General features: G+C 43.3%; 1 protein-coding gene across 2 annotated transcripts in view; it reads right to left on the bottom strand.

The window, feature by feature from the left end:
• The window catches only part of mgat3b (beta-1,4-mannosyl-glycoprotein 4-beta-N-acetylglucosaminyltransferase b), a 53,765-nt gene extending 38,160 nt beyond the window's left edge, over nucleotides 1–15,605 (bottom strand). The window contains exon 1 of one of the 2 annotated variants that reach the window (XM_054778691.1): nucleotides 15,503–15,605. In XM_054778691.1, the coding sequence (XP_054634666.1) occupies nucleotides 15,503–15,567 (65 nt within the window). In that variant the 5' untranslated portion in view covers nucleotides 15,568–15,605. Of the gene's footprint in view, nucleotides 1–2,330; nucleotides 3,010–15,502 lie in introns of those variants that run through there. The other variant, XM_054778692.1, reaches the window with a different exon arrangement.
• Nucleotides 15,606–24,913: the final 9,308 nt, after the last annotated feature.

Here is a 24,913-nt window from a genome sequence, read left to right on the forward strand (position 1 = left end):
GGCAGGGATCAGGGTCAGGTTTGGGTGGTACCTCCTCTTTAAACGCTCACATCTGAGCTGCATCTTTTCATGTATCTGCCCTCAACGGAGGAGGTTTGCTCTTGAGCAAGGCATCACAGTCATCCTTTTGCCATTCAGGGCGGTGTCGGACTCACACCCTCATGGTTGTGTCATCCCCATCTGGAGCTTTGCATCAATATGTGACCCCAAAGAACCGCCAGAGGAGAGCCAGGCCTCCTCTCATGGGAAATTAGGAGGAGCTGGAATACAAAAGGCGGCTGCAGAGGGTGTGGAGTTTGGGGTTTGGGTGTCAGGTGCGCCTCCAGCTGTTTGGGAGGTAAATATCGGCAATAACGTGGCAAATGTGCAAACCAGCCTTAATGTCACTAGTATATAGTCTGACTTCTTTTTACTCTTGTAATAGTTCAAAGCCCCACATGTGTGTGCTTTTAATAAGCCTGCTGTGTGTGTGTGTAGCAACACTAACATAGCCATGTGATGCTAAAGTGCCAACATTACATTTTAACATCATGCTAGGCTTTCCTATTCGCTGAAGAAAAACAAAACGATCCAACGTACAGCTCCCACGCCTGTAGCTGACTGACGGATATACTGTAGCTGGCAGACCTTTAATTTAGCTGTGTCGCGAAGACTGCTTTACTTTGTAGTACACGTGAATGTTACTTAAGGCTCCAAAGTGGTGCAAAACGTCCGAGTTCAAACCACCCAACGAGATACAAAATGTTACTAGCTAGCGAATAAACACAGTCGGAACCTCCAACACCAAATCAGGCTGAGGTCGTACAGTTTTGGGGCAATTTACACCTCGAAAGCTTATGACTACAAATCCCCGTCACGAATGAAGTCGAACGTTAGCAACGTAGCACATTTGACCAGAGACATCATGCTAGGTTAGCATATTCGCTGAAGGACAACTAAATGATCAACGTACTGCTCCCACGTCTGTCGCAGACGGACGGATATTTGTCAGGCTCCGGGCATGATTTTAAAGATGTGTTCTGTTTAAACTCTAGTTACCTTCTTCTCTTCCAAGAATGTGCACCTCCTGCCTGACTCCACCGTTGCAGGTGAGACTTCTAAGTCAGGGGCGAGGGGAACTCACCCAAGTGTTCACAGCCTGCTGTGTAGAGACAATCCTGCTACATCCAGACCATGCACAATAGAGTAGCCAGTGTATATCATGCACAATAATGAAGCCTCGACTTTAGAGCTTCCCCTCTAATTGGTTTGTTGCTCTTGGTAAGGACCTGGGATAATTTACTCATCTATAAGCAATCAGAAGGACCAGTTGGCTTTTCATATAACCAGAATTACCTAAAAGGAATTCTCTTGAAGGATACTGCGTACCTTTTATATTCTTAAGCCTCGGTAACACAAGATTTTTTGGCCGTGCGATTTTTGGCCTTCCTCAAATCGCTGCGGGTTATTTTTGTTTTGTTTTGTTCATGGGGAATATAGTTATGGCGACCATGAAGGAGTAAGATCTCGACACGCATGGAGGACATAAACAAATATCTGAATGTGCATTGGCCACACTAATTACGTATGTGGGGTGCACATGCGGCGCACGACACATAAGAGTCCACTCACAAACCCGCAAGACACACGTTGGCCGAACGGACGGCGCACGAAGACGTGCAAAGTGCATATCTAGTGCATGTTCATCTAGCTGGGGGGCGGCTCAGAGGTGGTATCATGTCCATGAGGGAGGAGGTTGTGAACGACGGGCGTTTAAGTAAATCTTCCCTCAAAGGTTCCAGCAAACACGTGACGGAGACGATATATTTTTATCCAGCTTGGTACTGTCAGAACATCACTAAAAAGTCACTTTTGAACAACAGGGGACCTTTAAAGACGTGAAAATATTACTTAAAACTTTGCTTGTGCAGCTGAAACTCTTTTATGCCGGCCACAGTTTGATTGTGGAACAGAGTATTTCTACCTCCAGGGGGAAAAATTGTGTCAAAATCTTCTAGCGTCCCTTAGCGGGACTTCCACTGTAAACAGATGCTGGCACTGCACCATGTGGTGGCGCACAAGAGCAGTCAGGGGGGTGTTGTATGTCCTGCTCAAGGGCACTTCAACCAACACTCAGGAAGCCAAAAGCCTTTCCAGCCTTCCCCAATTTGCTTTGCAGCAGGACCCGAGGTGACAAACCCTGAGAGACTACAGCATGACTGGTGTTGGAACATCATTGTGGAAAGATCCAGAAGCCTGAGGAGGCCATCTGTGTTCTTACGATGAGCAGCAACTTCATCCAGCATCACACACGCACACACACACGCACGCACGCGCAGGTCTCCTCTTACCCATCTGTGCTTGTGTCAGATGTCTTTCAGTGCTTCATGGTGGATGAGAGCCCTGCTGGTCCGAGTCTAGTCCGCTTGTGTTGACGCAGGAGCCGCTGTGTCGTCGCATCGGTGATGCCGGAGGCGCTAAGCCGGGAGGGAGGACCTGGCTGGCGGCTAGAGACCGTGCTAGCGGTGGTGGTGATGATGATGATGGTAATCGTGGGCTTTCTCTCTCGTTTTGACTCCACGGTCATTCGAAAGAAAAACCCGAATTATTATGACGGTCCAGAATCGATGGCGGCGATGTTTGTTGGAATAACGTTCAGAGGAGACGAGAGGCGCAGATCATCGTCGCAGAGAGAGAGAGAGAGGATGTTGGAGGGATGAGGCGGGACGTGGGGGGTGGCTACGCGGGGGTGTTGATCGCCGCCGTCCGCCGTCCAATTCACTGATCCTGTGTCGTGTTTTCCAGGCGCCTCCTCGCCGTCTTCGTCTTGTCTTCTTCTGGCTTTCTTCCCTTCCTTCCGTCCTGCGGCCGGCGTGACGCCCTTTCCGCTCCAGGGGAAAAACAAGATATCAACCCGCCCCCCCCCCGCTCGCTCTTCCTTCCTCTTCTTCACTCCCGTTTCATCATCTCCCCCCCTCCTCGATCGGGCAGGTTGGAAGGACTGGGGAGGGAGCTATAGTGGGGAGTGGGGGGAAGGGGGGGTGGTGGTGGAAGGAAAGCAGCGAGTGGAAGGAGGAGTCACGGAGGAGAGCTCCGCCTCCCCGTCATGCTGCCGCGGACACGTGGGGGGTGCACCGAGCGCGGATAGGAGGACGTGGGGAGTGGGGGTCTATATGAGGGAGGAAATATGAGAGAGGGGGGTTGGCGGAAGAAGGCTTGGTAATGAACTTGTGAGGAGGCTGATGCAGTTATTTGTCCTGCATAATATGAGACGCCCACCCCCCACCCCCGACCCGCCCCCTGCAAAACTACCAGCCCTCCCTCCTTTCTGCCCCACAAACATTCAAGCTGGATCCTTGCTGCTCCGCCATGTGCACCGGAGCCCCCAAGCAGGCTGCACAGCAGGAATAAAAAGGAATGAAGGGAAAGTGAGCTCTACGCTGCTTTCATCTTTTTGACTCCTGCAGGGTGAACAACGTGGACCACAGAAGCCAAGACACCCATGGATGCTTGATAGGGCGTAAGGGCAAGGCTGTGCCCCGATGCCTCTGGACAGCAACCTGACAAGCGGAGGGAGGCTTTTGGCTCACTGGCTAGTGCTGCTTGGTTCAAGCCCCGGAGGGTGTATGTCACACATGCACACTTGTACAGGGACTCCTCGTTTTACGGACAAGCGCCATTCCTACAAGGCGTTCTAAGTCCATTTTTAGGGTCGGACCTTATACCAAAATGATACCTCAAGAAACACCCAAGTCACTCACATGATGGACATAAAAAATGCAGCCATAAAAAGATTCAATACAAAATGAAATGAAAGAAGTTGCAGATCCTTCCACGTTCAAGGATAAATCATTCAAATCAAATGAAGACGGCCTGAGATTCCACACACCCAACATGCAAAAATGCAAAACTGGGGGTGGCAGGCAGGGGTGTCCAAAGAGCGGCCCGGGGGCCATTTGTGGCCCACTGCTGTTTTTCTTTTTTAATTGGCTCGCGGTACATTCTAAAAATATAATTCAACAAGAAAACTAAAAAAAAAACAACAGCAACAGCAAAGATGGAAAAAAATTGCAATTTTACAATAATAAAGTCAAAATATTCCGATAAAAAATCGAACAAGAAAAAGATATAATTTTACAAAAATGACATAATATTATGTGGAAACTTTAGTCGCATAAAGTTGAAATATTAAAGAAAAAAATACCTTACTCTTTTAAAGCTGTAATATTATGACAAGCAAAGTGAAAATTAGGTTGCGGAAACAGTTATAATGTCTTCAGAATAAAGTTCAACTATTATGGGAATAAAGTCATTACTATGACAAGAAAATTCCAAAGACAAAAGTTGAACTTGTTGGAAAAATAGAATAAATGGAAAAAACAGCTGCAATTTTAAGGGAATAAGTCAAAGTCAAAATATTAAGAGAAAAAAGTTGTATTTTTACAAGAATAAAAGTCGCAATTTATGAGAACAAACTCGTAATTGTAAGAGGAAAAATAATGTAATTTTAGCAGAATAGGGATGAAATAAGATTTATTAAAATGCGTCTGTGTAGGCTCTCAGTCGTACAGGAGTTGTCCATCGAGGAAAAGGCTTCTTGAGACGTCATCTGTACTTCTGTGTAGAAGGTGTCGGACGTTTCGCTCCTCATCCGAAGAGCTTCGTCAGCAAACTAATAAGTGCTGGTAGCTTAGGCCTTAAATACAGTAAGAGTGGGCGGAATTGGTGTGCCAACACCCTCCTCCTATTGGTTTGTTACACTAAGCCTGGGCGGAGCAGTGGTATAATCCTATCCTGTTATTCACACCTACGATAAAAGGGAAGTGTCGCTCCCTGAATTGGGTATGAACGACTCTGATACTGGCTTGTTAGCATCTATTGTTCTGGCTCGGCCCTGCCTTCACCTCATTTGCAAGACTAAGAGCTGTGGGTTTTGGTCTCAGTAACCTGCTGAACACAGGGTCCAAATTAAACCTCAAACCACCATTCCGATTCAATGATGGGTTCTGTTGTTTGACAAAAATAGCTTCCTTTACTCCTCTTTCAAACCATCTGTTTTCTTTGGCCAAAATCTTAACCTCGCTGTCCTGAAAAGAGTGATTGGTAGCTTTCAGGTGTAGATGTACTGCTGATTGAGGACCACTAGCATTGTCCCTGCGATGTTGATAAAGCCTTTTTTGGAGCATTTGCTTAGTTTCCCCAATGTAGTGCTCTTTGCATTCCTCATCTTTACAGTGGATGGAATAGACCACATTGCTCTGTTTCTGGTTTGGAGCCTTGTCTTTAGGATGCACTAATTTTTGTCTCAGGGTATTTACTGGTTTGAAATAGGTAGGAATTTTGTGTTGCCATAAGATCCTCTGGAGTTTTTCGGAGACCCCCGCTACATAAGGGACTACCACTCCTCTCCTTTTTGCTTCTGTGGGCTTTTGGGTTTCTTTCCCTACTCTCTTCTTTTGACATTTGTTAAAAGCCCACCGTGGGTACCCACAGGTTGAGAGCGCTCTCTGGACATGTTGTGTCTCCTTTTTCTTTCCCTCAGCACTAGTTGGTATTTGTTCCGCTCTATGTTGGAGGGTCCTAATAACCCCTAGTTTATGTTGTAGTGGATGGTTTGATTCAAAAAGCAGGTATTGGTCAGTGTGTGTGGCCTTTCTAAAGACCTCTGTAAGTAGCTGTCTGTCCTTTCCTATAATTACCTTGCAGTCTAAGAAGGCTAGTTGGTTTTCTTTAGTGTCCTCGCGAGTAAATTTGATATTGGTGTCCACCGCATTGATGTGATCTGTGAAAGACTGAATTTCTTGTTTTTTGATTATGACAAAGGTGTCATCCACGTATCTAAACCAGTGCCTTGGTTTTGTCCCTGAGAAGGATGTGAGAGCCTGTTTCTCCATCTCTTCCATGTACAGATTCGCCACTATGGGTGAGACTGGTGAGCCCATAGCACAACCATGAATTTGTCTGTAGAATTTCCCTCTAAACTGAAAATATGTGGTGTTAAGGCAAATTTCCAGTAATTGGCAGATGTGGTCAGCACTAAGTTTTGTTCTCCGATGCAGAGTTGAGTCCTCGAGCAGTCTCTTCCTCACCACCGAGACTGCTGCTGAGGTGGGGACAGATGTGAAAAGTGAAGTCACATCATAAGAAACCAAGCTTACGCACGAAACCTATCAGGAGGTTTGTGAATTTACCAAATCAGGTTATATGAAGCACCATAGCAAAACCAAAGAAAGGCATAAGGGAAAATTCCAGAAACTTCTATTGGAAAATCGACCACAGCTTGTCGTAAACACTAAGGATGGGGGGAATCAGTCCAATACTAAAGAAAATTGGATCAAAAATCTGTCAGACAGAAGCCTCTCGGAGACAGAGAAGGCAGTATTAACCAAGGGTCTCAACTTCTCAGTGACTCCTAAAACGATACCCACAGTAGACTATATCACAGCAGCTGAATCGGCCATCAGGAACAATAACCTTTCTAGAACAGAGGCAGGGGACCTTCGTCTGAGAATATCGGCCCTTCTCAGTAGTGCCAAACCACCACCGTCCAATATCACGTTAGGTGAGAGGAAAGCATTAGCGGCTCTGCAGAAAGATGAGAGCATCACCATCTTACCAGCTGATAAGGGCAGATGCACAGTGGTTCTCAACACATTGGACTACGAAGAAAAAATAACAAGTCTAATTAGTGATGCCAACACATATGAGCAACTTAAAAGGGACCCATCCAGTAGGTATAAGAAAGAAATCATACACTGTCTCCAAAAGTTAGAGAAGGAAGAACTAATTGACAGACAGATGTATCATAGGTTATACCCTGGGGAGGCTACACCATGTATCTATGGCCTTCCAAAAATCCACAAGGAAGGGTTTCCCCTCAGACCCATTGTCTGTAGCATTGACTCTACCACGTACAATGTAGCGAAATATGTAAAAACAGTCTTATCCCCATTGGTAGGCAACACTGATCATCATATAGAGAACACAAAAGGGTTTGTGGCGAGCATCAAAGACCTCAGATTGGAGCCAGAGGAAACTTTGGTGTCTTATGATGTGACTTCACTTTTCACATCTGTCCCCACCTCAGCAGCAGTCTCGGTGGTGAGGAAGAGACTGCTCGAGGACTCAACTCTGCATCGGAGAACAAAACTTAGTGCTGACCACATCTGCCAATTACTGGAAATTTGCCTTAACACCACATATTTTCAGTTTAGAGGGAAATTCTACAGACAAATTCATGGTTGTGCTATGGGCTCACCAGTCTCACCCATAGTGGCGAATCTGTACATGGAAGAGATGGAGAAACAGGCTCTCACATCCTTCTCAGGGACAAAACCAAGGCACTGGTTTAGATACGTGGATGACACCTTTGTCATAATCAAAAAACAAGAAATTCAGTCTTTCACAGATCACATCAATGCGGTGGACACCAATATCAAATTTACTCGCGAGGACACTAAAGAAAACCAACTAGCCTTCTTAGACTGCAAGGTAATTATAGGAAAGGACAGACAGCTACTTACAGAGGTCTTTAGAAAGGCCACACACACTGACCAATACCTGCTTTTTGAATCAAACCATCCACTACAACATAAACTAGGGGTTATTAGGACCCTCCAACATAGAGCGGAACAAATACCAACTAGTGCTGAGGGAAAGAAAAAGGAGACACAACATGTCCAGAGAGCGCTCTCAACCTGTGGGTACCCACGGTGGGCTTTTAACAAATGTCAAAAGAAGAGAGTAGGGAAAGAAACCCAAAAGCCCACAGAAGCAAAAAGGAGAGGAGTGGTAGTCCCTTATGTAGCGGGGGTCTCCGAAAAACTCCAGAGGATCTTATGGCAACACAAAATTCCTACCTATTTCAAACCAGTAAATACCCTGAGACAAAAATTAGTGCATCCTAAAGACAAGGCTCCAAACCAGAAACAGAGCAATGTGGTCTATTCCATCCACTGTAAAGATGAGGAATGCAAAGAGCACTACATTGGGGAAACTAAGCAAATGCTCCAAAAAAGGCTTTATCAACATCGCAGGGACAATGCTAGTGGTCCTCAATCAGCAGTACATCTACACCTGAAAGCTACCAATCACTCTTTTCAGGACAGCGAGGTTAAGATTTTGGCCAAAGAAAACAGATGGTTTGAAAGAGGAGTAAAGGAAGCTATTTTTGTCAAACAACAGAACCCATCATTGAATCGGAATGGTGGTTTGAGGTTTAATTTGGACCCTGTGTTCAGCAGGTTACTGAGACCAAAACCCACAGCTCTTAGTCTTGCAAATGAGGTGAAGGCAGGGCCGAGCCAGAACAATAGATGCTAACAAGCCAGTATCAGAGTCGTTCATACCCAATTCAGGGAGCGACACTTCCCTTTTATCGTAGGTGTGAATAACAGGATAGGATTATACCACTGCTCCGCCCAGGCTTAGTGTAACAAACCAATAGGAGGAGGGTGTTGGCACACCAATTCCGCCCACTCTTACTGTATTTAAGGCCTAAGCTACCAGCACTTATTAGTTTGCTGACGAAGCTCTTCGGATGAGGAGCGAAACGTCCGACACCTTCTACACAGAAGTACAGATGACGTCTCAAGAAGCCTTTTCCTCGATTTATTAAAATGTAATTTTATATCATCAAACAAAACTAAACAAAACAAATCTTTTTAGGTTGCAGAAAAAGTTATAATGCTTTGAAAATAAAGGCAAAATATGAATAACGTCAAGAGTACAACAAGAAAATTTACAAGAAGAACGTTGAACTAGCTGGAAAAAAACAGCAGAAATGGAAAAAAAAAACAGCTGCAATTTTATGGGAGTAAAGTTAATATGATAATAATAACATTAATAATTCATTCATATTAAGAAAAAGTCATATTGAAAGTCATATTGTAAAATTTGCAATTTTACAAGAATAAACTCATAATATTATGAGGAAAAATAATATCATTTTTGTGGCAGAGAGTTGAATTGTTAAAAAAAATGGTTATTTTGATGTAAAAAGATGTAATAAGATGTAATAAGTAATAAGATCAAACAAAACATAATAAAAGTTGCTATTTTTGGACAGTTGGGTTGGGGAAAAAAGTTATAATTTTCGGGGATAAAGTTATAATATAAAAAAAATGATTATTTCAGAAAAAAGCTGAAATAGGAAAAAATGGGGAAATAAGGGCAAAAGAGTGAAGTTGATAGCAACAATAAGCTTTTTTTTTTTACCTTTATCACGAAGCTGAGATGTTTTGTTCTTGAAACATATATAACTTATTATATATTTAATTATATATTAGCTGCACGCTTTCATTTTTTTTGTACAGCAGTACCTCGCATAACGTAAACTTCCTTTTATGTAAATTCCACTGAACGTAAAGAATTTATGTAAAGGTTTTGCATCGTATTATGTAAGAAATTCCATATAACGTAAAGCATCTTTTTTTTTTTCAATCAACTTTATTAATGCCTTACAAATTACACTAACAGTGCATTAAACCATGGGCATCGAAAAATAACACTTGGATAACAAAAACACATAAAATAAATCACACAGAAATCGAGATTAAAAAAATAAAAATGTAAAAGAAAAGTGATAAATAAAAAATAAATAAAAAATAAATAAATAAAGATAATATTAATAATAATAATAATTAAATTAAGATACACCAGGGGCCATGAGCAATGAAAATTAAATTGAATTAAGGATATTGAAGTGGGAGCACAGATTTATAGCTTTCTTGTTATTAGCAGAGGATATTGATTTGAAGTACAGCTTCAGTTCTTTCATGAAAACATGAAAAAGGGCTTTCACTTTGGCAAATTTAAAGTCGGTGCAAGTTTTTTTTTTAAAGTCAGTGCAAGTTCAGACTAACAGGGTACTGTACACTTGGTGATGCCTTTCAGTTTTATTCATTTACAGTAATCTTATTTATTACCTTATTTTATATTGGAATGTTACTCTACTATGTTTATGCTAATGTTTTCTTATATTTTCCCATCATATTTGGTGGACTTTGGATATTTTGAAGGGCCAAGGGGTGAGTTTGAGAAGATCTTGGAACAGATTATGCTATTTACATGTATTTTACGCTTTGTATAACATAAAAACCCTATAACATAAAGGTTCTCGGAACAGATTGTTTACGTTGTAGGGGCGTCTACTGTATGTGGTTCTCGGTGGACGAAGCTTGGACACCCCTGCGCTAACCATTTGCTGCTGCTAAGCCGCTCATTCGCACACAGTGGGCGACGCAGCATGATGTTCCTCGTAAAGAAAAAATCAGGTTGCCAGAAGAGAGAGGAGAGACAAGGAAAGCTAAAAGCAGGCATACAAATGCTTCGGTTAGGCTGGTAGTAAAATTGACAGTATGTAGCATTTGCAGCATGTAAGTACAGCAATGCCTCGCCACATTGGGCTTTAAATTTTACAGCTTCATTTGGTTTTTGAAAAATACATTAATGTATCACTGCTGTTTTGTGGCTGAATATGGCCGCTTATTAATTAAGAAAAATGCATATTGAGGGATTTTCAAGCCTAAAAAATCGCTACATGAAGTAAAATACAAGGCGTTACAAAAAGACGCATTCAAATTGCGATATGTAGTTTTCTACAATGACCACTCGGTGTCAGTAATGTTACATTGATGCTATTTCATGTGTAGATGGCTCTAATAATGTTAGAAAGCATATTTAGAAGGTAGTAAACAGCTTAAACTACCAAAATATTCCATTTAATACGCATGAGGAAAATACGCACATGGCGTGTTCTGGGTCAAGGGAGGGGCGTCCTGGTGTGTACATATACATTTGTCAAAGAGAAAAGACGAAATAATACAGTGGGTGACCTTTGCAAAAACATGCTTGCCAGGGTTGCCCAGGAACAGACTGTCTTTGATGTTGACAACAACGTGTCCTCAAGTTTACGAACAACTTGGAAATGCGTTGCTAATGCCTTTGGGCAAGTCTCTGTGTACTTATAACAACGCATCCTGGTTCTACACATGACAGCTGCTGAAGTGCGGTTGTCAGGGTAGGACGGAAAATGTTCTCAACTACGCTGCTGTAGCGGTCGATGTAAATGACTCTTCCTCGTTCATTTAGACATGAATGCTGCAACCGCAGCCGTTGCATTCATATCGTGCTATTTCCCACGCTACCCGATTCAAACATTTTTTCAGCAAGGTTCGGAAGAGGGTGATGATGTTTGCAGTGAGTCTTTTCGCCCTTCCAACGTGTTCCGACGGGGTTACGTCGTCGTGTCGATAAACGGGTACGTACGTCGATTCATTGTTGGGACATTGTCGAGGTTGGTGCTATCAGCTGCCTTATTGTGTGGATCCTTGATGATTCCTGTACGATTATAAGGAAAATAATGAGATTAGAAATAAAAAAAAACTAACAAGATTAACTGTATTGGTGGGAAAGTATCTTTTGCTGTGGAACATGCATCTGTTGTTTACCAATAGTCTTACGAATTTGCCCGGCAACACAGTAGTATCAAGCATATTTTCATCAGAGTTGTCAGGGATGAAAAGGAAATCTATATCATATACCTGTATATATATCTAGATATTATATTATACATCTATGTCTGATGAGCACTTTTTAAAAACAAATATGAGTCAAAGTTTAGAAAATAGTGCTTTACATAGGGTTAGAATACCGTTATAGGAATTTCTTATCGGAATTTTCTCAAAATATGGGTGATGGGTTTGTGGTCATAAGTAAAGGGTGAATATTACCTGAAGACTTCTGCTGCGCCATGTTGAATTAAATAGGGGTTGGGGGAAAAAAGAGTCTCCTTCTCTCAATCAAGTTCCAGATGACAGTAGAATGGAGTGCGTACAGCCGATGGTTTTTCGTCTGTGAAAAGGTGGTGAATATTGGGGAAGCATAGCCTGCCCCCTGAGGGCCCCCATGTGTGTGTGTTTTTTTTTTTTTCATCAAATAATGTCTCTGCTTTTCTATTTGAACGCTTACAGTATACCGCCGATGTGTTTGGAAATGTAAAAAAAATTTCAGAAGTAAGTACACAAATTATCTGTGATTAAAAAGGACACAATGAAAATAATAAAGAGAGCTAAATAGAAAACATCCAATCAGGACAGCTCTGGACAACTAGACAATGAATAATAATAATAAAAACAACCTCGAGCCAATCTCTGCGGGTGCATTAAAAGACATGACGATAACAGTTTAACTGTGAAAAACTACATTTTGGACAATGCAAAAACGCCACATTTGGACAATAAAAGCACATAATAACAAATCTGGTCTCCTAATAACAATAAATATTGAAGGTAATTTTTGAAGTACATATGAAATTAGATTGACATGGAATACATGGAATCAGTTAAGAGACACTCCCGCTCACACACGCTGAGATACGTCCAGATAGACTGGAAGGCGGAGGCGCCGTGGGGGATAAAAAGAAATGGGTGGTGAAAGGCTGTATTGGTCATATATTAGCAAGCTAATGGGAGTGATAGCATTATACTATGTAGTATGGCTTTGGTGTATACAGTATACAGTACATATATACATCGTGATAATGAATCTAATCTCGCTCATATGTAAACAGTATACAGTATATGTGTCTTTCTGAGAGCCAACATATGTATTTGCATCCACTTTAGGGGAAGGAAGTGTCAAATGTATGCATCAGGACAATCAGGTTCGCTAATGACCAACATTCACACTTTTCAATCAAGACATTCCTTTGTAGGAAAGGCTTTCAGAAGGACACAAACCTAACAGAGTCAATATCTGTCATTTTAGAATACTTGATATATTCTAGACTTTTTATTTTTATTAACAGAGCCCAAATGGTTGCAAGTTGTAAGTCTACCTTCCTTTAGTCATTCATAACACTAAGTGCTGATTAGAGATAAGACACTGCAGGGCTAGCATGACTTGTGTGCGGAAAGCTTTACAAGTAGAATACATGATGCTCAGACGACAGAATCACGATGCAATACACGTTCCCAAGAGAAGTCACACCAAATGGAACCAAGTTAGGATGAAACAAGCCAGGAGAAGAAGTTCAAAGAGGAGCCCTGTCGATCAAAGCTTCACAAAGACTAGATAAGGGGGAACAAAGGCGGAGGGGAAGAGACCCTCTTGAGCTGAGCAATCGTTGTCCTGTTGAGAAACCCAGCTGTTACCACACAGACGAGGGCCCTCAGTCATGAGGGATGCCCGCTGTAACATCTGCATCCGTTTGACGACCCCGCACCACCTGACGCTCCAGTGTTCCACTGAATGAAAAAGCACCATGATGGACCCCCTCCACTGTGCCGGGTAGAAAACATCTCAGGTGGGATCTCCTTGTCATGCCAGTAACGTTGGAAGCCATCTGGACCGTCAAGGTTACATTTTTTCTCATCAGAGAATAAAACTTTTTTCCACCTTTCAATGTCCCATGTTTGCTGCTCCCTGGCAAAGTCTAAACGGGCACTTTTGTGGCGTTGAAGGAGACGAGGTCTTTGAATTTGTTTTTTGTTTTTTTTAAACCCTTTTCCCGCAGATGCTATCTGATGGTTATTGCTCTGCAGTTGGCACCAATAAGGGCCTTAATGTGGGTGGAAGACCGCCCTGTGTCTTGATGGACTGCCAATCGGATCCTCCAGCTCAGCGCAGGTGTGATTTTTTTGGGTCTACTACTTGACTTTTTTGTTCCATAATGCTCAGGATCTTACAGAAAATGTAGAATGACTGATTTACTGCAGCCAACCTCAGCAGCAATGGCACGCTGCGAGAGGCCTTGCTTATGCAGCTCCACAATCCCACCACGTTGAAAAAGAGAAAGCTTCTTAGCTTTACCATCAGGAGGGCATGACCGTGTGAATGCCTGACAGAAAATGAACATTTTGAGCAGATTTTGGCTTTTATAGCCTGCGGTCTTAAACTTTTGATCAGCTGATAAACAGCCTATTTCAGTTTAATTGTTGTTTTCAATAAATTACTTTTTCTAAATGTTTTTGTCTCACTCCCCCTTCTTGCTTTTGCATATTGTAGCTCTACTTAAAACCTCATTACGATCCAAATGTGCAAAATGCTAATTCTAGCAATTTTTCAACTGGTCTTCAGATTTTGATCAGGTCTGTATGTGCCAACTCTTGCCCAAAGTCAGCTGGGATAGGCTCCAGCATACCCCCGCGACCCACGTGAAGATACGTGGTATATAAAATGGGGGATTTTTTTATTTTCATTTTCTCCATTAAGGCCTTCATTTCATAGGCCTTTATTTATGAAATGTTTGAAAATATATCAAACTTGTTTTCAACATTCCATCTTGCGATTTTGTAAATGCATCACACTCTTACGTACATACAGAATGAGTCAACTCTAAGAACACTTTAAGGATAATAGTTTAAGTATACGAATAGTAAGCCACAAGTAATTCGGCAAGCAAACGTAAAGTATAACAAGTAAACTAGTCAAATAACTACCGTAGTAAAATAGCCAAAGTTTGTAAAAGTATCCATCCATCAAGATTTGGTCGCGGGGTCAGCAGCCTAAGCAGGGAAGCCCAGACTTCCCTCTCCCCGACTACTTTGTCCAGCTCCTCCCGGTGGATCCCGAGGCATTCCCAAACCAGAGACATCATCTCTCCAACGTGTCCTGGGTCTTCCCAGAGGTTTCCTACCAATCCGACGTGCCCTGAACACCTCCCGAGGGAGACATCCTGACCAGATGCCTGAGCGCATGTGGCTCCTCTCAGTGAGGAGGAGCTGCAGTTGTACTCCGCGTTTCTCCTGGATGACTGTGCTTCTCACCTTATCTCGAAGGCAGAGCCCAGCCACCCTACGGCGAAAACTCATTTTGGCCGCTTGTACCTGCCATCTCACCCTTTCGATCACTTTTGTTAATCTATATATGTTCATCAATTTTCTATGACGCTCCTCCTCATTAGGGAGGAGGAGGTATGCTGGAGCCTATCATAGCTGACTTCGGGCGACAGGCGGGGTACACCCTGGACTGGTCACCAGCCAATGGCAGGGCACATATAGACAAACAAGCATTCACACTCACATTCATACCTATGGACAATTTAGAGTCTCCAATTAACCTAACATGCATGTTTTTGGAATGTGGGAGGAAACCGGGCGAACATGCAAACTCCACACAGAAATGCCCAAGGAGAATCAAACACAGGTCATCCCGATCTCCAGACCACTAGACCACTGTGCATTAATCTATATATAGCTCTAAAACTGTGGCCAAAGTGCAGCCCCGGGCCATTATCGCCCCCCAGTTTGTCCAGCAATTGAACAATGAGATAGGAGAAGACAAAGCTAAGGTAGCTTAGCATATATTGACCTAGTTGAAAGTTTGGAGACACTTTCTCATGCAAACGTTTGACTGGCTTTTAGCATCTTTGGCGTACAAAATGTATGAAAACGTGTGTGTGTGTATGTGTGTATAACCTTCACTATCATTATTTCAAACACTTGACACGGTCAAATCTTTGTGCGTGTTAGTACACACTCATCCTCTTCATCGTGCACACAAAGAGTGTTTGTCAACATACCTTTCACACATGCGTCTTCTCCAATCTTTGGGTAAACGTCTCACCTGGCTTTCGGTGATTCTCATCTGCTGTGCCGTTACACAAGGAAGTGGTGGTGTGTGTGTGTGTGTGTGTCGGGGCAGGGATGAGGTGAGGTGAGGTGGGGTGGGGTGGGGTGGGGCGGTGGCACAGCCAAGGCAATCTCAAAACACATATATATGATAAGCCGCCTCTCTGCTTGTGTTTGCACTCTGGAGCATGACCAAAGGTCCACCTGGAAGCTTGTAAAAAGTCACCATAGATAGCACGCAGTACAATATAGTACACAGTAGTAGGGCGTAGTAATAGTGTGTATGTGTGTGTGCATGAAGATACTCCCCAGCAGCAGTCAAGTCATCGGTCAAGTTGGAAATCGCTTGAGAATGAGCAGATAAATAAACCAAGACAGTGACTTGTCAGAACTCGCTGAGAAAGGATTTTGTGTTCTTGTATGTTCTGTTTGGCAGGAACATCTCCAGGTGATTATTTCTCTGAGGATTAACTTTTTCTTTGCCCTCTCTTCTTCCAAAAGAAGGATCGGCTTCTGCAAAGTGGTGCCAAGACAAGAAGAACATACAGCACGACAGGAAGTGACGTGACGCAGGAAAACACACACCGGGTGTTTGCATTTTGTACCAGCAACACCGTTTCACTTCTTTTGACACATGTATGACAATCAAGGGTAAAAATGTGACTGGAAACAGCTTTTATGTTACCCACAGTCCGTCTACCAGCGTCCCACACGGCTTTACTTCTTCTTACAGTTGTGCGAGTTAAGAACGCTGTTACAAGCGTTGGCAACAGGAAACTTTTCTTGTTTGGTGCTTCGCTTCTTTTTACACTTGAATGACACTTCATGTGACTTCGAGCATTGCATCGTTTGTCAAGGTCTTGTAAGAGTTTGACCCTGGAACAGATCATTACACAAAAGTAATCCCTCATTTATTGCAGGTAATTGGTTTCAGACCCCACTGCAATAAATGAATTTCCGCAAAGTAAGATTCCTTTTCCACTCCTGATCAAAATCTTAAGACCAGTTGAAAAATAGCTAGAATTAGCATTTTGCACATTTGGATCTTAATGAGGTTTTAAGTAGAGCTACAATATGCAAAAACAAGAAGGGGGAGTGAGACAAAAAACATTTGGAAAAAGTAATTTATTGAAAACAACAATTAAACTGAAATAGACTGTTTATCAGCTGATCAAAAGTTTAAGACCTCGACCACCATAAAATCCAAAGTCTGCTCAAAATGTTCATTTTCTGTCAGGCATTCACACTGTCATGCCCTCCTGATGGCTAAAGCTAAGAAGCAGCGGGCATCCCTCATGACTGAGGGCCCTCGTCTGTGTGGTAACAGCTGGGTTTCTCAACAGGACAACGCTGCAGTTCACAATGCTCGCCTGACCAAGGACTTCTTCAGGGAGAATAACATCACTCTTTTGGACCATCCTGCATGTTCCCCTCATTTAAATCCCATAGAGAACATTTGGGGATGGATGGCAAGGGAAGTTTATAAAAATGGCCATCAGTTCCAGACAGTTGATGCCCTTGGTGAAGCCATCTTCACCATTGGAGCAATGTTCCCACTAGCCTCCTGGAAACACTCGCATCAAGCATGCCCAAACCCATTTATGAAGTGATGAACAAGAACGGTGGAGCTACTCATTACTGAGTCCTACTGAGAACATTTTTTGTTGTGGTTTGGAGAGTTTTTTGTTATTTTTTGAGTGATGGTTTTGAGTGATGGCTTTTGATCAGCTGATAAACAGCCTTTTTCAGTTTGTTGTTTTCAATAAACGATTTTTTCAAAATGTTTTTTGTCTCACTCCCCCTTCTTGCTTTTGCATATTGTAGCTCTACTTAAAACCTCATTAAGATCCAAATGTGCAAAATGCTAATTCTAGCAATTTTTCAACTGATCTTAAGATTTTGATCAGGAGTGTATATAAATCAAATATTTTTGCATTTAGAGCACAGAAAACCTGTTCATGACCTTCTAAATAGGGTTTATCATTATTACAGCCATTTATACATGAACATTAGACATGAAATAACACCCCTATAGTAACCTTTACACTCCTATTACCCAAAATAGTAGGTATAAGACAAAATAAGACAGATAAGCGTTTGCCCCCTTCCTGTTTTTTTTTTGCATGTTTGTCACACTTAAATGTTTCAGATCATCAAACAAATGGAAATATTAGTCAATGATAACACAACTGAACACAAAATGCAGGTTTTAAATAAAAACCTTGTATTATTTAGGGAGAAAAACAATTAAAACCTACATGGCCCTGTGTGAAAAAGTGATTGGCTCCCCTGTTAAAACATAATTAAGATTAATTGAGCTCTATCAGTGTGGAAAAGGTTATAAAGCCATTTCTAAAACTTTGGGACTCCAGCGAACCACAGTGAGAGCCATTATTCACAAATGGTGAAAACACGGAACAGTGGGGAACCTTCCCAGGAGTGGCCGGCCAAACAAAATGACCCAAAGAGTGCAGCGACAACTCATCCAATAGGTCACAAAAGACCCCACAACAACATCTAAAGAACTGCAGGCCTCACTTGCCTCAGTTAAGGTCAGTGTTCATGACTCCACCATAAGAAAGACACTGGGCAAAAACGGCCTGCATGGCAGAGTTCCAAGACACACCAGCAAGTACACCTCTGAATGGCTGAAGAAAAACAAAATGTCCTGACCTGAATCCTATTGAGATGCTGTGGCATGACCTTAAAAAGCCGCTTCATGCTGGAAAAGCCTCCAATGTGGCTGAATGACAACAATTCTGCAAAGATGAGTGGGCCAAAATTCCTCCACAGCGCTGTAAGAGACTCATTGCAAGTTATCACAAACGCTTGATTGCAGTTGTTGCTGCTAAGGGGGGCCCAACCACTTATTAGGTTTAGGGGGCAATCACTTTTTCACACACGGTCATGTAGCTTTGGATTTTTTTCTCCCTTAACACACTCAACAGAAATACAAGCGCAACACTTTTGTTTTTATTTCAAGATGCTGATTAGACACCATGAGTTAATCTCACAAAAAATGGGAGCAAAAACAAAAGTGTTGCGTTTATATTTTTGTTGAGTGTAATAAGTTTTATTTAAAAATTTCATTTTGTGTTTGTGTTGCCATTGACTAATATTTAAATTTGTCAGAAAGAGGGCATACACTTTTTCACACCACTCTTTAAGACATAGAAAACTTGTTTATCACCTAAATACACTAAGATTGTTAGAGCCCCATAAACATGAAATAACGCCTCTATAGTCACCTTTATACTCCTTTTACCCAATATAGTGGACATTAGAGAAAATAAGACAGAAAACCTGTTCACGACCTTCTAGACACAGCGGTTTTTAGCATTATTAGAGCCCTCTAGACATGAAATAACACCCAATAGTCACCTTTACACTCATATTACCCAATATAGTAGACATAAGAGAAAATAAACCATATAATACATAGAGAACCTGTTTACGACCTTCTAAGTGCACTTTTTAACATGAGAGCCCTCTCGACATGAAATAACACCCCTACAGTCTCCTTAAAGTGCTATTACCCAATACAGTAGACATACGAGAAAATAAGACATAATTAACCTGTTTAGGACCTGCTAAATGCTTAATTTAGGCCAAGAATACGTACAATTTGCTTAATATGCATTTTTTTCTTTTTACTAATATACCATTGTCAACCACTAAACAGTCATCATCCATCCATTCCTCTATCCATCCAGTGTCCCATGTGGCTGCACTTCTTTATACACTTGTGTGACAGCTAAAAATGTTAAAATGCACACTTGATAAAGCTTTTATGACGTATAGTTCGACCCTGAAACAGATCAAGCCTACTGCACTGTTTACTATGGGGCAAATTGTTCCCAAATTCAAACAACGCAGATGTTGACCAGCATCCTACAAATACCAGAAGTAGTAAAAGTGGTACTGGCGATAACAGCTCGCTTTCACCCTTCAATCCCCTCATCGGACTGTTTAAGCGTCTCTCCGTTTCCCACAAGCGGCAATTATGTTCATTAAAGTCACTTTTCAAGAACTGGGTTATGGCCTGAGTGGGAAAAAAACAGCAATTACATCTAAACGGAGCCATGAGCAACACGCTGGCCGGGATTTGTCCCCCCCACCCAATTACAATAAATTTTGCATTTGTTGCTTTTCTAATCAGGTCGCTGATTAAGCCGGTAGAGGATCCATTACAGCGTGAAGTAACTTTATTGCACTTTTTTTTTTTAACTGGACAAAACTTTCTGGATCAGGTTTTCAATTCCATTCCATTCCATTTTCCTCCCCTTATCCGGGTCCGAGTCGCGAGGGCAGCAGTCTCAGTAGAGAAGCCCAGACTTCCCGGTCCCCGACCACCTCCTCCAGCTCCGCCGGGAGGACACCAAGGCGTTCCCAGGCCAGCTGTGAGACAAAATCCCTCCAGCGTGTCCTAGGTCTTCCCCGAGGCCTTCTCCCGGCTGGGCATGCTCGAGACACCTCACCAGGGAGGCGTCCGGGAGGCATCCGGACTAGATGCCCGAGCCACCTCAGCTGGCTCCTCTCGATGTGAAGGAGCAGCGGCTCTACTCTGAGCTCCTCCCGGATGACCGAGCTCCTCACCCTATCTCTTAGGGTGAGTCCCGCTACCATACAAAGAAAACTCATTTCAGCTGCTTGTATCCGCGATCTCGTTCTTTCGGTCATGACCCAAAGCTCATGACTATAGGTGAGGGTGGGAACACAGATCGAACGGTAAATTGAGAGCTTTTCCTTCCGGCTCAGCTCTCTCTTCACCACGACGGTCCGATACAGCGACCGCATTACTGCAGACGCTGCGCCGATCCGCCCATCGACCTCACGCTCCAACCTTCCCTCACTCGTGAAGAAGACCCCGAGATACTTGAACTCCTCCACCTGGGGCAGGACCTCATTCCCAACCCGGAGGGAGAAATCCACCCTTTTCCGACTGAGAACCATGGCCTCGGATTTGGAGGTGCTGAGTCTCATCCCAGAAGCTTCACACTCAGATGCAAACCGTCCCAGTAAACGCTGCAGGTCACAGCCCGATGAGGCCATCAGGACCACATCGTCTGCAAATAGCAGAGATGAGATCCTAGTGCCCCCGAACTGGACTCCCTCGACACCTTGGCTGCGCCTAGAAATTCTGTCCATGAAAATTATAAACAGAATCGGTGACAAAGGGCAGCCTTGGCGGAGGCCAACGTTCACTGGAAACAGGCTTGACTTACTACTGGCAATGCAAACCAGGCTCCTGCTCCGGTTGTACAAGGACTGAATGGCACGTAGTAGCACGCCACCAATCCCATACTCCAGGAGCACCCCCCACAGGACACCGCGAGGGACACGGTCGAATGCCTTTTCCAGGTCCACAAAGCACATGTAGACCGGTTGGGCAAACTCCCAAGTACCCTCCAGGAACCTTGCAAGGGTGTAGAGCTGGTCCAGTGTTCCGCGACCAGGACGAAAACCACATTGCACCTCCTGTAGCTGAGGTTCGATTAACGGTCGTACCCTTCTCTCCAGCACCCTGGAATAGACTTTCCCAGGGAGGCTGAGGAGTGTGATCCCCCTATAGTTGGAACACACCCTCCGGTCACCCTTCTTGAAAAGGGGGACCACCACCCCATTCTGCCAATCCAGAGGTACTGTTCCCGACTTCCACGCAATGTTGAAGAGACGTGTCAGCCAAGACAGTCCCGCAACATCCAGAGCCTTGAGGAATTCAGGGCGAAACTCGTCCACCCCCGGAGCTTTGCCACTGGGGAGCATTTTGACTACCCCAGATACCTCAGCCACGGTGATGGAACTGTCCGTGTTCGTATCCTCAGTCTCTGCTTCCTCTATGGAAGGTATGTCAGTGGGATTGAGAAGGGCCTCAAAGTATTCCTTCCACCGCCCAACTATATCCTCAGTCGAGGTCAGCAGGCCCCCGTCCCCACTGTAAACAGTGTGGACTGGGCACTGCTTCCCCTTTCTGAGGCGCCGGACGGTTTGCCAGAACCTCTTCGAGGCCGACCGAAAGTCGTGTTCCATGGCCTCACCGAACTCCTCCCACACCCGAGTTTTTGCCTCGACCACCGTCGAAGCCGCGTGCCGCTTGGCCTGCCGGTACCCGTCAGCTGCTTCAGGAGTCCCACAAGCCATCCATGCTCGATAGGACTCCTTCTGCAGCTTGACGACAGCCCTGACCGCTGGTGTCCACCATCGGGTTCGGGGCTTGCCGCCACGACTGGCACCGACCACCTTGCGGCCGCAGCTCCTATCGGCTGCCTCAGCAATGGAGGCACGGAATAGAGCCCATTCGGACTCAATATCCTCGTCCTCCCCCGGGATGCAGGAGAAGCTCTGCCGGAGGTGAGAGCGGAAGACTCTGATTGGGAGGATCAGGTTTTGTTTTTGTTTTTTTTGGCTATTTGAAATCTCCAAACGTTATCGGGAGTGTGGATTAAAGAGTAGAAATCAGCATGAGCAGGTATCACCTGTGCAGAAGTAGTAGTGGCATGCGCGTTCGCATGTTGAAATTGGCAGCTGCTTTTTCTTATCTGTGTAAACACACACACACACACACACACCTACTTCCTGCCTGGACCACTGAAAAACAGGAAGAGATACAGTGAGAGGAGGAAGGCACAAGACACATCTAAGGTGGCAGTTATGCTGACACTGGGCTTGACCATTTTTATATGTACAGTGGTGGAAAAGTGTTTTGTCCCCTTCCTGATTTCTTATTTTTTGCATGTTTGTCACTCTTAAATGTTTCAGATCATCAAACAAATTGAAATAATGTTAATGACAACACAAACACAAAATGAAATTTTTGAGTGCGCCTGTCTAAGTTCCAGTCATTGTGGAGTGTGGAGTCCCACAGCATCGTGGACTTCATCAGAGGCCAACGCACCCTCGGGTGTGTTTTGTCCCATTCATGGCCAATTCAACTTGTATTGAAAAGCAAACCAACAATTTCATCTATGTTGAATAATCAGTGTTTGTCTCTGTCAGGTTCCTTTGCGTTCATTGTAGGAATTACAGTCGTAGGCACAACTTTTGTCTCATCTTCTGGACTGACAAGATGACCTGGTAAGCCCAAACAAAAACACATTCCCCCTCTATGTTGCTATATCTTAAGGCTATTGCATTTTGTCTCTTAGGGTTAACACTGTCAAGAAGATAAGAGCTCCACCAATACCAGACCCAGGAAAGTCCTTCCTGCAGAATGTAGGTTTGCAACTGACAATCACCAATTGATTTTAACATGACAAGACACAGAAGCAGGTTCTTTTCAAGCTTAACACAACTAATAAGTTCCTCCCTGTCAACTGCATTCTTGCCATTTATTGTGTGTGAAAATGCAGCTTTTAACATACAGTGGAATGGAAAAAATGTTTGCCCTTTCCTGGTTTCTTACTTTTTTATATTTATAGTTCTTTATATTTTTTTTGCATGTTTGTCACACAGATACACTCCTGTCCATGCTGTGGAGGAATTTTGTCTTCATTTTGTTTTTCTTCAGCCATTCAGAGGTGGACTTGCTGGTGTGTTTTGTATCATTGTCCTGCTGCAGAACCCAAGTTGGGTTCTGCAGCTAACAGACAGCCGGACATTCTCCTTGAGGATTTTTTGGTAGACAGCAGAATTTATGGTTCCATTTATCACAGCAAGTCTTCCAGGCCCTGAAGCAGCCAAACAGCCCCAGACCATCACACTACCACCACATTTTACTGTTGGTATGATGTTCTTTTTCTGAAATGCAGCATTACTTTTATGCCAGATGTAATGGGACACACACCTTCCAGAAAGTTCAACTTTTGTAAGTATTTTCCCAAAGGTCGTGGGGGGTCATCAAGACGTTTTCTGGCAAAATTGAGAGGAGCCTTAATGTTCTTTGAACACTACATTAAAGGGATAATTGGTATTTTATGGTATGACATCCCTATCAGCAGTTTAGTGCATCAACAGTGACTTAAACCCCACTTGGTCCCGTGAGTAGAGTTCTGGTCGGTTTCGGTGATGAGGACTGTAGTTCTGGTTATTTGGTGGGGCCACTTAAGTAAAGAGTTTGGCTTCTCTATGTTTAAAAGAGTAATACAATTGCATCACAAGACAACAATGCCTCCTTGAAAAAATCCAACCTCACAATCGCTCAATGTTATTTTCTCTCCCGCCGTATCACTGTGTGTTCCACAGTATTTACATGCGCGGATGAAGACGTTATGACTGCACCGCGGCCTGTGCAATCAGGCCTGGGTGTAGCTAGAGAAACTCAGGGGTGATAAACCACAGTTATGTTTTAACAGGAAGGCAATCACTTTTTCACATTGGGCCATGTAGGTTTGGATTTTTTTTTTTTTCTCTCTTGACAAAAAGTTTCATTTAAAAGCATTTTGTGTTCATTTGTGTGTCATTCACTAATATTTACATTAGTTTGATGATCTCAAACATCTAAAGTGTGACAAACATGCAAAAAAAATAGAGAACTCAGGAGGGGGCAAACACTTTTTCATACCACTGTAACTTGTTGCACTACCCGTTGGCCCTCGATCATAAACACATGATAATGAGGTGTGAACCGATTGCAATTTTCTGTCCAATCACCGATCTTTTAAAAAGTCCAACCTGCCAAATCCAATAAAAAAAAACAAAAAAACTGACAGCATACACCAATTGCCCATCCCACAAAATTAATGAAATCGGTGTCGATCGATGGGTGATTGCTTAATTATAACGGGATGGTCTGTCAATGTAGCTCGTCCTTCCAATTCCGTACAGTGGTGCCGTATCGTGCCTGCTGCGAGATCATTCAAAGCTACAATAAACGCCTGTTGTTCCAGCCATCGAGTTTGGTGCTTGTGTGTCTCACTTTACAGTAACATAATACATATCATTCAAACCGATAACTTTGTGCTTGCTGTGGCCCAGCGAGGAGCACTGTATTCGGGCACTTGCTTCAAGCAGCCAGTGTGACAGCAGAGGTCTTTGGCAAACCTTTACACTTTTAAAATGCCCCAGCGCTGGCCTTTCAGGTGGCTGATAAGGTTGATTTTTTTCGCTTGATGGGTTTTTTCCCCCCTCGTTGCGGAGCATTTGGTGCAACTAGCCCACAAAATGTCTTCCTCTGAAAGTGAATGTTTGTTTACAGGTGGGGAAGTTACGACAGGCCGTTAACGTCACAGGCAGGAGAAAAAAGGAACGCTTGATTTGCTCACCCGCACAGTATGGGTAATCTCGCCTCATTGGAGCATTTTTTTAAATTACCGGTTATCAGAGCTATTTTTAATGTTATCTAATTTAATCGGTATGATGTCATAATTTCTTCATATTGGCCCAATAATTATCGTGAGGAGAAAAGGTTTGAATGTTACCACTAC

The sequence above is a fragment of the Dunckerocampus dactyliophorus genome, chromosome 6, assembly GCF_027744805.1.
Source record: "Dunckerocampus dactyliophorus isolate RoL2022-P2 chromosome 6, RoL_Ddac_1.1, whole genome shotgun sequence".
In the NCBI taxonomy this organism is placed as follows: Eukaryota; Metazoa; Chordata; class Actinopteri; order Syngnathiformes; family Syngnathidae; genus Dunckerocampus; species Dunckerocampus dactyliophorus.